At 47.0% G+C, this 13,222-nt stretch overlaps 1 protein-coding gene across 1 annotated transcript in view; it reads left to right on the forward strand.

Annotated features, from left to right (window-relative positions):
- Positions 1-6,203: 6,203 nt before the first annotated feature.
- SDR42E2 (short chain dehydrogenase/reductase family 42E, member 2) overlaps positions 6,204-13,222 on the forward strand; it is a 25,043-nt gene continuing 18,024 nt past the window's right edge. Inside the window, exons 1-6 of the mRNA XM_006871941.1 lie at positions 6,204-6,258; positions 6,739-6,923; positions 7,512-7,607; positions 9,850-9,907; positions 10,550-10,668; positions 11,276-11,351. Of these exons, the coding sequence (XP_006872003.1) occupies positions 6,204-6,258; positions 6,739-6,923; positions 7,512-7,607; positions 9,850-9,907; positions 10,550-10,668; positions 11,276-11,351 (589 nt within the window). The remainder of the gene's footprint in view (positions 6,259-6,738; positions 6,924-7,511; positions 7,608-9,849; positions 9,908-10,549; positions 10,669-11,275; positions 11,352-13,222) is intronic.

Below are 13,222 nucleotides of genomic sequence, written 5' to 3' on the forward strand. Positions count from 1 at the left end.
ACTCGATGGCACCTGACAACAACAACAGAGGGTAGACGCATGTGAGCATGGTTGACGGGATAGACGATCTACAATGAGAAAGGTTGACAAAGATGAATGTTGCAGGAGACACAGGGAGGAATGTCAGAGTTAAAGTAAATAGAGGTAAATACTGTTAACTGTTGGTACATGGAGTGGATCACAATCACTGTAATGAAGCAAAGTGTATGATTTGTTGCATATAAAATTGATGACCTACTCTCTCTAAACCTTCATTCGATGCACAATAAAAAGTTTAAAATAAAAAAAAAAAATCCTCCAAATCAATAAGATAAACATTCCGATATTTTTTAATGGACACTTCACACATGAACAATAGCTATATGAAAAGATGCTCAACAACCTTACCCATCAGGAAATTTAAATTAAAACCACAATGAGATACCACTACACACTAAAATGACTACTAATAAAAAGACTGACAATCTCAAGATATGGAACAATGGGAACTCTTATACACTACTGATGTATAAGATATGTATAGCTGATAGGATTCAGTTGTGAGTGTTTGTTAATAGGGCTAATTGTGATTGGTCCATTTTGACATCCTGCTGGGTCTGAAATGAGCCATCTATGAAGCAGAAGTGGGGATCTCACTACCATCAAAGAAGAGTCAGGAGTGGAGCACATCCTTCAGGCCCTGAAATCCCTGCACATTGAACCTCCTCAAACCCGAGACAGAAAGTTGTGACCCTGGAGGAGTGACAGAGAACAACAGAATGGAGAACCAGAGCCCAAGAAAGAGCATCGGACTTCCCAGTCCATGGAGTGAGTAAAAGGAAATACCTTTGGGCAGGAGGCTCATTTGTGGAGTGGGGTTCCTCTGAGCACTTAATTGGGGAGCTAGGTTTGCTGGCCTTTGGAACTATACATGTAATCATGGGGCTAGGGCTGAGAGTGAAGCAGTCAGCTGGTGTTAGTGCAGGGAGATGTGAGTGAATTCCTAAACTTGAAGCGAAGCTAGTACTCATTTGACCTAGTTTGGATACTAGTTGACCAGAACTCGACCCAAGGAAGAGAAAGATGTTTGATACTGTGAACAAGTGCAAATTCCTACAGTTTGACAAACTTCTTGTTGTTGTTGCTAAGAGCCATCGAGTCGGGATCCGACTCATAATGACACTGTACCGAGGAGCAGCTGGTGAGTTGGAACTGCCGGCCTTTACAGCCCAAACCAACTTTGCAACTTACCACATTAACCGGCAACGCCACACCAGAAGTCCTTTGACAAACTAGATTTTTGCTTATGAAAGCAGTGACTCAGAATTCCAACCAGAATGGAAGGATTCTTCATATCAAGCTTGTTTCCTCAGTGTACTGGGTTTGATAAAGATGAGAAATTTAGACATTGGCATAAAAAATGGGGGAGGGGCTGTAAAGGCATGACGTGACTGGTTTACAAGCTTTCATGAGTGTGCTTAATTTCAGAATGAGATGGGTTAAGGTAGAACTCCCACTGAATAGATTCCCTCTTTTTCAGATGGATCTGGTGAAAGGGTATGGGGTTGACAGTGGTAGGATTTCATGACTTAATTGTGAGTAATTGTTAGCAGGATTCATTGGGATCGTCACTATTGTAGTTGTAGAAGATGTGTAACTAAAAGAAGGGCATAAATTAATCTTTCATTTCAGGAACAGACAATCCCAGGACCATCAAGTAGAAAGAACATGAAAATGTAGCAGCTGAGACGGTGGCAGAGGTGGTGTCATGGAGAGACAGAGCAGTTGTGGGCTCTAGGCCCCTTGACTGAGAAAGGCTGTGTGCCGGTGGGCAGGAGACTGGCTGGCAGAATGCCCTGTGGACATTTAGATGGATATATATTTTTTGTTTTGTAAGTGTACATCAAATCTTTTTGCTTTGTTCATTGGTGACATATAAGATGTGAATGGAGGGCCACAGGGAAGAAACAGGGTAACTTTTGTTGTAAGGAGGGGATTGTAATCACTGAGATGAAACAAAGTGGATACAAAACTGGTGATCTTGTATGTAAATCTTCACCCAATTCACAATAAATAGTTAAAAAAGCAAAACTAAACACAAAAAAACAAGTCTCCAGAAATTGACAGAATGCAAATCGAAATGTTTCAGCAAACAGATAGAACTCATTTATGCCAAGAAATTTGGAAGAAAACTGCCTGGTCAATCAGTTGGAAGAGATTCATATTTTGTGCCCCTTCCAAAGAAAGGTGACCCAATGGAATGTATAAATCATTTAACAATACCATTAATATCGCACAAGTAAATTTTTGCTGATGGTAATTCAAACATGATTGCAAAAGTACATCGACAGGGAGCTGCCAGAAATTCAAGCAGATTCAGGCGAGGATGTTGAACAAGGGATATCATTGCTGATGTCAGATGGATCTTGGCTGAACAACAGAGAATACCAAAAAGAGATTTACTACTGCTTTATTGACTATGCAAAAGCATTCAACTGTGTGGATCATAACTAACTATGGATTACATTGCAAAGAATGGGTATTCCAGAACAATTGTGCTCATGAGGAACCTGTACATACACCATGAGCAAGTCATTCTAATAGAACAAGGGGATACTGAATGATTTAATATCAGAAAAGGTGTACGTCAGGATTGTATTCTTTTATAATACTTATTCAATCTATATGATGAACAAATAACCAGAGAAGCTGGGTTATATGAAAAAGAACATGGCATTAGGATTGGAGGAAGACTCATGAACAATCTGGGAAAAGCAGATGACTTTGCTTTCTGAAAGCAAAGAAAACTCGAAGTGCTTACTGATGAACATCAAACATTAAAGGCTTCTGTATGGATTGCACCTCAATGTAAAGAAAATCTTCATAACTGGACTGATAACTGACATCATGATAAACAAAGAAAAGATTGATGTTAACAAAGATTTCATTTTACTTGAATCCATAATCAATACTCATGGAATCAGCTGATTTATTGGACTCCTGGCATAATGCTCTAGGATCAGCACTGGACTTTGAAATATAAGGTTGGCAGTTCAAACCCACCAGTCTCTCTTCAGAAACCCCATACAGAGTTGCTATGACTCAGTGGCAATTAACAGCATACTGTTGTTACGGCAGAGTTGCCTAATGCACTGTTGTTGTTAGTTGCCACTGAGTCCCTTCCAGCTCATGGCAACCCCACATGAGCAGAGTAGAATTGTTGTATTCTGTAGTATTTTCAGAAGCAGACTGCTGGGTCTTTCTTCTGTGGAATCTGGTGGATTTGAACCACTAACCTTTCAGCTATTAGTGGAATGCTTAACCATTTGCAGCACCCAGGGACTCCTACATTCATATTTACATAAGTAAAAATTAGCTAAGCTATTAAAAACCTCAAGAAGACTTCCAGAAAGATGGCCAACTAGGCAGACATGTTACACTGACCCTCTACAACAAAGATTGTTACTGTTGTTGTTAAGAGCCAGAAGTCAGTTACGACTCATAGCTACCCTATGTAGTAGGGTTTCCGAGGAGTGGCTGGTGACAACAAAGATACAAGAGACCTAATGAAACAGATGCAGATGAAAATCCTGCAACTCTGAACTTCAGAGGAAATGTTAGAAACGTGGATTGAGTGCTTGCAGAAGGAGAAGCTGGGCAGGGGAGTCAATAGAGGACTGGAAAACAGCCAGCCAGACGCGGCAGGACCATCTTGAACCTTTGTGAGCAGCTTTGGGGACAGAAGGTGGCCTGGCAGAGCAGATTCACAGTAAAGGTACGATTCCTTCTTTTTCCTCATATTCCCCTGGTGACCAGGGGTATGGCAAGTTCCCACCCTCGCCCACCCCCATCTCAGACCTGCTCTCGAGAAGTTCTGTGGGGTGTGTCCTTTGGTTATTTGATGATGCATGGAAGGGATTGTAATCATTGCAATGAAACGAAATAGGACAGGATGAGTGTAAAGCTGAAGTTCTCCCATGCACACCTCACAATAAAAACTTTAAAACTAAATAAATAAAATGATTGGGCAAATAGGGCAGAGGTCAGTACACAGGGCTTTTGCGTCCTTTCATCCCACAGCTATGCGATCGGCCTGAGGATCTGGCCTCAGGAAACCTGGTGTTCCTTTTCTCGCGGGGAGGCAGTGGTGGCGGCCAACGGAGGCGGGACGTGCCCTGAGCCCCGCCCCGAGGAGGCGGTGCCCGACGATTCCCGGCTGGGCGCGGAGAAGGCGCTGCTCCGGCAGCACGTAGCACCTCGGGAGCCAGAGCCAGGTGAGCGCAACCCCAGGGCACGCACGGCTGGGGATTCCGGTATCAGGGGGTGAAGAGAGAAACTGCCCAGGGTCGGGGTGGAGGACGCGCTTCTTCCCCTCCCCCCCACACTACCGGCGCGCCCTGCCCTTTCACCCGCTTCTCTCCCCACACCCCACTCTGAGATCCCTGTCAACCTGGATTGGGGTTCTGGCCCAACTGTTTACTATGATACTAAAAAGTTGCCGAATGATCTCTGGGCCACCGTTTCCACCTTTAGATGGAGAATTAAACCTGGCCATATACCGGTTACTTGACACAAAGCTCCCCGGGTCTTGTAACAGCTCCGAGTGGTTTTATTCATTCAGCAGATAGTTACTGGCCGCCTGCTTTGTGTCAGGCACTGTTCTAGGTGCTGCTGAACGAAGTCTTCATGAAGTTTGTATTCTAGTGGTTTGCATAGGGTTTGGGCATGGGTCTTGTAGAGAGAGCAGCTAGGGTTATTTGGAGTCATTTTACAGATGTGAATATTGAGGTGTGGTGAGGTTTTGAGGTAGCAAGCGGATACCCAAGACCAACTTCCAGCCTTAGTCACATAAAGCATCCCGTTAGAGGAGAAAGTCAAGTCCAATCTGTCAAGACACTTCCATAGAACAGTTTTGGGCTTGGAGTGGAAAGGGTCCGGGCTGCACCCTCTCCGCACCTTAGGAGGGAACTAGACCTAACCCCCTGTGATGGATGTCTCTTATTTAGGGCATCATTCCTATGACTCCCATAAGTCCCAGGGCTCGTTTGGAGTGTGATTGTACCCCTCAACCCAGGACTCTGGAAAGGAGGATGGTGAGAGATGAGAATTTTAAAAGGTAGTCTCAGCAGTTGAAAGTCGCTTCTCCCCCCTGCCCCCCCAGGAGTTGGATGTGGTAGTCTAGAGTAAAGCTTTACAGCCTTGGAAACCCACTGGGGGCAGCTCTATCCTGTCCTATAAGGTTACTATGGGTAGGAATAGAGGTTTTTGTTTGGTTTATAGCTGTCGAGTCCCTGTCCTTCGGCCATCACCAGCAACAACCCTGGGGATCATGACTTTGTCATTTGATCACCCATCAAGCGCCTGTTCTTTGATACAGGCAATATTAGTAAGCATCTGGTATGTGCCATACCGGGCATGGGCTGACCCATCTCTGTATCCATAGAGCCTGGTGCACAGTAGGCCCTCAGCACAGTGATGGTGATGATGATGATAATGACCTAGCCCCTGGTCCAGCCTCATCCTTAGATGGTGATGACACCCTGACTTACTTTACATTTCAAGTAAGGAGGACAGAATTCGCAGTAGGTTGGGCCCCAAGGCCACAGAGCTGACCCTAAAGTCACCGGAGCCCTAGCACTGCTGGGCACCTGGGAGAGACAGAGGCAGCAGGTGTTAGCAAGGGGCAGAGGCAGCTCTTGAAATCATTCACAAGGCCCAGGAAGCAGAGTCCTATGGGACCCTCCATACTCCTTTTGTTCCTCCTTCTCCTCCAGAATGTCACAGCTACCACCTTAATCAGAAAACACCCACCTCCCAGTCCGGTGAGATTCCCTCAGCATGATTTGATCTGCCTTCCTGTGGTCCCACATGGGAACTAGGAGTTTCAAAGAACTGGTAGGGAGTTCAAGAATTCTTGGTGTGTATTTCAGCCATGCTGTGTGACTTTGGGCCTCAGTTTCCCCAACTGTAAAGTCTAGAGCTTGGTTGTCTTGTCTCTGGCTTTGACTCTATCTGACAGAAACCACACAGCCATCTTGGAAGTTCTCAAGATTCTGAAAGGGACAAGTTCACTGGGAACTTGGAGGGACTTTAATTGCTACCCTCAGTTTCCCTCAGCCCCTAGGAGTCTGATTACCCACATGACTTGAGACTGCTTTAGAACATTCTTTCTTCTATTTTGCCCCACAGGTGGACAGATCCAGGGTCCTCAGGAGCAGCAGAAGATGAAGGCCACCCTAATAGGCTCTGCCCCAGAGGCTTGCAAAGCCACTGACCAGGGCGAGAAGAGCTGCCCCATCTGCCAAGCCTGGGGTGGGATCTCAGGCCCAGGGTCTGATTTAGGGTCTGGATCAGGACCCAAAATGGGGACTGTTACAATGCCAGGTTCTGAACAGGGGCCCGGTGCTATTCCAGGGCCTGCATCAGGACCTGGTTCAGTACCTGGGTCTAGGTCAGGGCCTGGTACAGTTCTGAGGCCTGATTTGATGCCAAAGTCTGGGTTGGGGCCTAGTGTTGTCTCAGGGCCTAGGGTAGGACCTGGCGCTGTCCCAGGGTCTGGGTCGGGGCCTGGTACAGCACCAGGACCTGGGTCCAGGCTTGGTGTAATGCTGGGGCCTGGACCTAGACCTGGTATTCTTCCAAAACCTGAACCAGGTGCTGGTATAGTTCTGGAGCCTGGGCCAGGGCTAGGGTCCAAACAGGAATCCAGGGCTGGGCCCAAATCCAGTGAGCCAAACCCAGTCACAACCCCAGCACCAGCACTGCAGCAGAAGACTCAGGCCATGCCCGCCCGGGCTCCTAGGCAGAAGGTCCTGGTGACTGGAGGAGGAGGCTACCTGGGGTTCAGCCTGGGTTCCCACCTGGCCAAGAGTGGCACCTCTGTCATCCTGCTCGATCTCCGCAGACCCCAGTGGGAGCTGGCACCAGGGACCGAGTTCATCCAGGTTTAGGGATGGGGGATTTGGGGGACTGGGGGGGAGAGGAGAATAGTGTTTGAGGTCAAATCAGTAGTATGTGTTTAAAAGCACAAGCTCTGGAGTCAGAATGCTGGGCTCAAACTCTAGCTCCCATACTTCCCAGCTGTGCAGCTGTGGCTCTAGGCTCCCCATCTCAGAGTCCCAGTGACCTCACCCAAAGAAAGAGGACAATAATAAACTAGTATCTGCTTCAACAAGCTTGATAAGTGGTGGGCAATGATGATGATGATGGTATATAGAATCCTATAGTCCACGAACCTTTCTTGACCCTATGGATACTTAGGACTTCTGGTGTGGCGTTGCCGGTTAATGCAGTAAACTGCAATGTCGGTTTGGGCCTTTAAGGTCAGCAATTCTAACTCACCAGCTGCTCCTTGGAAACCCTGTACAGGGTCCCTATGAGTCGGATCCCGACTCAATGGCACTTAGCAACAAGCAATGGCTACTTAGTCTGGAAGAGGGCAGGGCTCAGTTCTGGGAAGTGGCTAAATGCAGGGTTAGTATCTCTGTCTTGAACTTGAGCATCCTGCCCCATCTTTTCCTTGTCTGTTGCAGGCTGATGTCCGAAATGCAGAAGCCCTCTACCGTGCATTCAAAGGGGTGGACTGTGTCTTCCACGTAGCCTCCTATGGAATGTCTGGTGCTGAGAAGGTAAGCCCGTCACACACAACACATGGAGTTAGACAGAGTGGGGTTCAGAACTTGACTATTCCTGTTAGTCCTTTTTACCTATTCGGGAAGGATTTCAGCTACTACCAGCCTACATTTGTGTGCGTGAAATCAAATACCAGTCGCGCCACTTTCTAGTTGTGTCACCTAAGGCAAGTAAACATAATCTCTCAGAACTTCCGTTTCCTCATCTGAAAAGGCTATAATGAATACCTGTCTCACAGCCTGTTCCTAGGGCAGCGGGACTATCTTCCCAATGTTTAAAATACACATGCCCTATAACCAGAAATTGTACATGTTGGTTTATTTGCAGCATTGTAGTTTTTGTTTTTACTAAAAGGACAATAAAAAGTTATATTTTTATTTTTATTTTACTCATTTCTTCTTTTATGTTTCTTTGTATAATCTACATCTTTCTCTTTTTGAAGAACTACTTTTGACATCTGTTTTTAAATCCTATTTTATGCGTTTGGGGTGAAGATTTTACACAGCAGTTTAAGTTCCCATTCAATAATTCCTTCAAAAGTTATTCAATGACCCTGGCCACATTCTTCACAATGCATGGGCGTTCTCATTACTTACATTCTGTTTGTCCTGCAACACTGTCTTTAGTAGCAAAATGCAGGTAATAGTCAATATACCCATAAACTGGGGAGTATTTACTTATGAAACTTTTTATTGTGAATTGAGTGAAGGTTTACAGAGCAGACCATCAGTTTTGCATTCAATAAATCACACATTTTATTTCATCTCAATGATTACAATCCCCTCCCTGCAACAACAGTCATCCTGCTTCCTCCCTGTGCTTCCTATTTGCATTCCACCCTCCTTCCCAGCCCTTCTCAACCTTGTCCTTAGGGAAATGTTGCCCCTTTGATCTTGAATGATTGACCATTCCTTGGGGAGCAGACCTTACTAGTGTTGTTTCCCCCCCATATACCAATCTACTGCTTGACTGAAAATTGGGCCACGAGAGTGAGTTCCTTTCTAGACCTGAAGGGGGGTCAAGGGTCATGGTCTCAGGTTTCTCCAGTCTTTTTCTAACCAGCAATTCATGGGGTTTTTTTTTACTTTTGTCGCATATTTTCTGCCTCTCTTTCGGGGACCTTCTAATGTGCTCCCTTTCAGAGCAGGTGGTAGTGGTAACTGGGCATTTTCTAGTTCTACTGCTCTGAGTCATGGAGACTGATGTTCACATGTTCCATTAGTTCATTGAACTCATTGATTCCTAGCCTCTTCAATTCAATAGCTGCACCTTAGATGGCCAATTTGAAGATCCCAGATTCTCCCCACCAAATAGGATGTAAAGAATTATCTTTGTAGACTATGTTATGCCAACTGATTATGGTGTCCACTGAGACTATGGTCCTGAACCTAGCTGGGGAGCATTTAAATGAATTATGCCGTATCCACGCAATGAAATTCTAGGCAGTCATTCAGAAGAGTGAGGTAACTCAAAACATGCTGATATGGACAATTTCCAAGGTGTTGAACAGTGTTTGGTCTCTTCCTGTTTGTTTAAAAAAGAGCTCATGTGAATGTCTGCTGATAAACTCACACATGCACATGTGTTGATATTAATAAGCGTTGGTGATTTTGCCAAGGAAACCCAAGTTACTGGTAACTGGCTGCCTCCCGAAAGGGAAAGGAATACTTGGGATCAGGAATAGAAGGAAAACGTGCTTTTCGCTGTACCCCCTTTTCACTGTTTGAATTATCTTTAATCCAGTGATTGTATTACCTATTAAAAACAGCCACAACTAGAACAAATATAATTTCATGATAAATATACCTCTCAGGGCTGGTATAAGCTTTAAACGAGATGGAGAGGTTAAAGCTCAGCTCAGCTCCGGGCACATGGGAAACACTTGCTGAAGACCAGTTTCTTTTCATACCCCAAGCCTCTCACTAAGGCCAAAAAAGTATTACTATGCCCATCTTACAGATGAGAAAACTGAGACTTGGAGAACAATTCAAGCACATACCAGATCCTCTCCCTGTGGCATTTAAAATCCTACCTACTATCCAAGGTTTACTTGTAAAATGAGGATGCTGAGGGTCAGATGTGGGCTATAATCCCTCCTGGTCATCCAGCTGAACACGCTGCCCTGTGGCCCTCTGAGCCGGGTGTTCCCGACTATCCTGCCATCCCACCCCAACCCCAACTTCAGCCACGTGGCATGAAGCTCCACTGTGACTTGCCCACTGCTGTCTTGTCTTTTAGCTGCAAAAAGAGCAGATTGAGTCTATAAATGTCGGAGGCACCAAACTAGTGATTGATGGTAGGCGCTCAGAGCGGAGGTGTGGCCTGCTGTGTGTCTCTCTCTCTCCTGCTCCTGCCACAAACCCTCTCCCTCACTCCTGCCACCCCAGGGGAGGACCTAAGGACCAGTACATCCTTCCCAAACTGCAGACCTGCCCAGAGCCCTGCAGAGTCGGTCAGCATAGCCACGACATGATGGTGATGTGAGGGCAGAGGGTTGGGAATAAGAACTGAAGGGTCCAAAGGAAGACCATGTCTAGGTTCTCTGGGCTCGTCCTGCCTTGTCCTGCCTTCTGCTTTTCTCTCTGATTCTAGAGTGTCTTTTTGCTCTGTCCACATGGAATGAGACTTTCTTCTGCTGTGTCCTTGGCAAGGTAGCTCAGAGGCCACAGCCACACTTAGAAGGAAGAGTGAGCAGGCCTGGCCCCTAGGGCCCAAGGAGCAGGGTCACGACCCAAACTCCAAGTTAAAGCAGAGAGGTCCTTCTGTCTTTGGGCAGTTCTGGGTTCTGGGCATCCCAAGAGCTGGGATTGTGTTGGAGACTGGATTGAGTTGGGTGGATTCACCTAAGAGAGAGGCTTCCCAGGCACTCCTGACTCCACTGGCTGCTTACGCTCAGTCCTGTGTATGTTTGTTTGTGTGTGTGCACCTGCCACTGCAGTCTGCATCCACCAGCGCATTCCCAGGCTCGTCTACACCAGTACTGTCAATGTGGCGTTTAGCGGAGAGCCCATAGAGCAAGGGAATGAGGACTCTCTGCCGTTCTTCCCGCTGGAGAAGGTACTGGCTTCCAGAGGTGGTGGGTGGGCCAACCCAAAGCCCGAAGGGTAGAGACAAGTGGAACCAGGGGAGATATAGTCAACCTCACAGCTCAGGGAGAGAGGGTCCCCAACACTGGGTGGCATGAGCCATCTCCTGGTTTAGCTAGTGTCTCAGCAGGAACTCTGGAATCAACCAGGTCACCTTCTAACTTTGTGACCCTGAACAAATCACTTAACCAACCACTCTGAACTTTTTCTTCATCTGGACATGAGAACATCTCTCTCAGATTATCAGGAATAGGCAATGAGGTCATGTAGGTGAAATGCTATATGAACATTAAGGACTGCAAAGCAATATTTGGTCCGACATATGTCCAGCGCCACTGCTGCTGGGCATGTGTTTGGGGCCGGCAGGAGCCTCCATATGTGAAGGCTCTGATCCCAGTGTTCCTCTACTCCAGGGCTCAGAAAGAGAGGAAGGTTCCAGAGCTCAGGGCTTGGTGATATCCCTCTGGGATGCCCCAAAATCCAATGCTGGTGTGCTCTGAAACAAAGATGCAACTTGGGGCTAGGCCAGACCCCAGTGACCTCTCTCCAGTGACTCTGTTCCCCTGTCCACCTGACAGCACATGGACCACTATTCCCGAACTAAAGCCATCGCTGACCAGTTGACCCTGATGGCCAATGGGACACCTCTTCCAGGTGAGTATTATGGGGCCATGTTCCTGCCAAATGCACATGGTGGTGGTGGTGTTAGTGCCATTGAGTCATTTCTAACTCACAGTGATCCTGTATAGGATTTCCAAGAAGTGGCTGGTGAGTTTGAACCGCCAACCTCATGGTTCAAACCGATCTCATGATCCAAAGCTTATCTGCCACAGCACAACTCCCATGCCTTTCTCTGTTTCTGTATGTGACCCAAGCTTGTAGCCCATCCATTCTAAGGCCCACCTTTCTGTCAAAGGACAGTTCACCATGACCTGGACCATTCATCAATGAACAAACACTGAGCCCCTGAAATATGCCAGCCACCTGCCAGAGATACAACAAGGATGAAGTCAGACCCAGTGGGGAAGAGGCTGGCCAGGAATGACAATGTGATTAGGTGGGTGCAGGGCTGTGGGAGTCCCTGCACGGACATGAAGAATGGAAAGCTTCTGTCTGTTCCAGGTGGAGGAAAGGAGGCATGGTAGCAGACACTGTGTGTGCAAAGGCCCAGGGGCAGCAGGGTGAACGAGCCAGCATCAGTGAGAAGGAAGGAGCTCTGGGAGCCTGGGGTGTGAGCCAACTCATGAAGTGCGGGCTTTAGGGGAAGCCACTGGTGTGGCGCTGTGGGCTAATGCGTCAGGCTGTGAAGTCATTTGAACTGCAAGGTCAGTGGTTCAAGCTCACCATCTGCTCCTTGGAAACCTTATACAGGGTCGCTATGGGTCAGAACCAACTCGACGGCACTTAACAACAACAACAACTGAAAGTTGACTTTAAACAAGAGGATGACATGGGGAGACAGACGTGTGTTTTAGACAGATCCCTCTGGCCACCATGCAAGGGGAGGATTGGAGGGGCGAGAGCAGAGGCAGGGGACAAGTGAGGGGCTGTTGCTGGCACCCAGGCCAGAGAGGGCCACTGCCTTGGACTGTTGGTGGCAGTGGGGACAGAAAGAGGGGATGGATTCAGGAGGCATTTTGGAGACTAAATTGACGAGAGTTTCGGGACCAGACTGGTGAGGACCTATCTCAACATTCGTGTCTGAGAGCATGAGGGTGGAGGTGTTTCCAGTGGTGTTGCTCACCCCTTCTAGTAGCAAGCAAGTACTGATAGGAGTGGGAACCCCAAATCCACTGCCACTGAGCAAATTCTGAGCCAGCGACCCTATAGGACAGGGTAGAGTTGCCCCATAGGGTTTCTGAGGCGATAAATCTCTAGGCCAGCAGATTGTTGACATCTTCCACAAAGTAGCTGGTAGATTCAAACTACTGACCTTTGGTTAACAGCCTGATGCTTAAGCCACCGCACCACCATGACTCCTTTGTTTTCTGCCACACAGGAATGAATCCAATTTTAGGGGCCCTCTTTATCTATAGGAGTCCTGGCATGGCACTGTAAGATAAGCATTGGACTACTAACCACAAGCTTGGCAATACCAACCCACCAGCCGCTCCTTGGAAACCCTGTACAGGGTTGCTATGAGCAGGAACTGACTTGATGAGTAGTCAGGGTCAACCCCACAGCACTGGGTTTGGCTCTTGTTCTTTATGCTATGAATTTAGGAACCGTGAATGTAGAATAAGGTTTCGTTCTTCTTGCTGTTCTTTTTTGTTTTTTTAATGTTTTATTGTGAATTATGTGATTGTTTACATGGGAGAACATCAGTCTTACATTCATTCTATCGTATATATCGTCTCATTGCCATGGTTACAATCCCCTCCATGCAATCGTTCCCCCATATCCCCCAGGTCTTCAGCACACAGTCACTCTCCCTCTCTGGATCTAAAGTCTCCAGCTGCTCCATCGCTCCACGTCATCATCTCTGGCTCCATTTCAGGCATCACTGCTTCTCTGGGTAGGGTCCC

The sequence above is a fragment of the Chrysochloris asiatica genome, unplaced genomic scaffold (genome assembly GCF_000296735.1).
Source record: "Chrysochloris asiatica unplaced genomic scaffold, ChrAsi1.0 scaffold00178, whole genome shotgun sequence".
NCBI classification, from domain to species: domain Eukaryota; kingdom Metazoa; phylum Chordata; class Mammalia; order Afrosoricida; family Chrysochloridae; genus Chrysochloris; species Chrysochloris asiatica.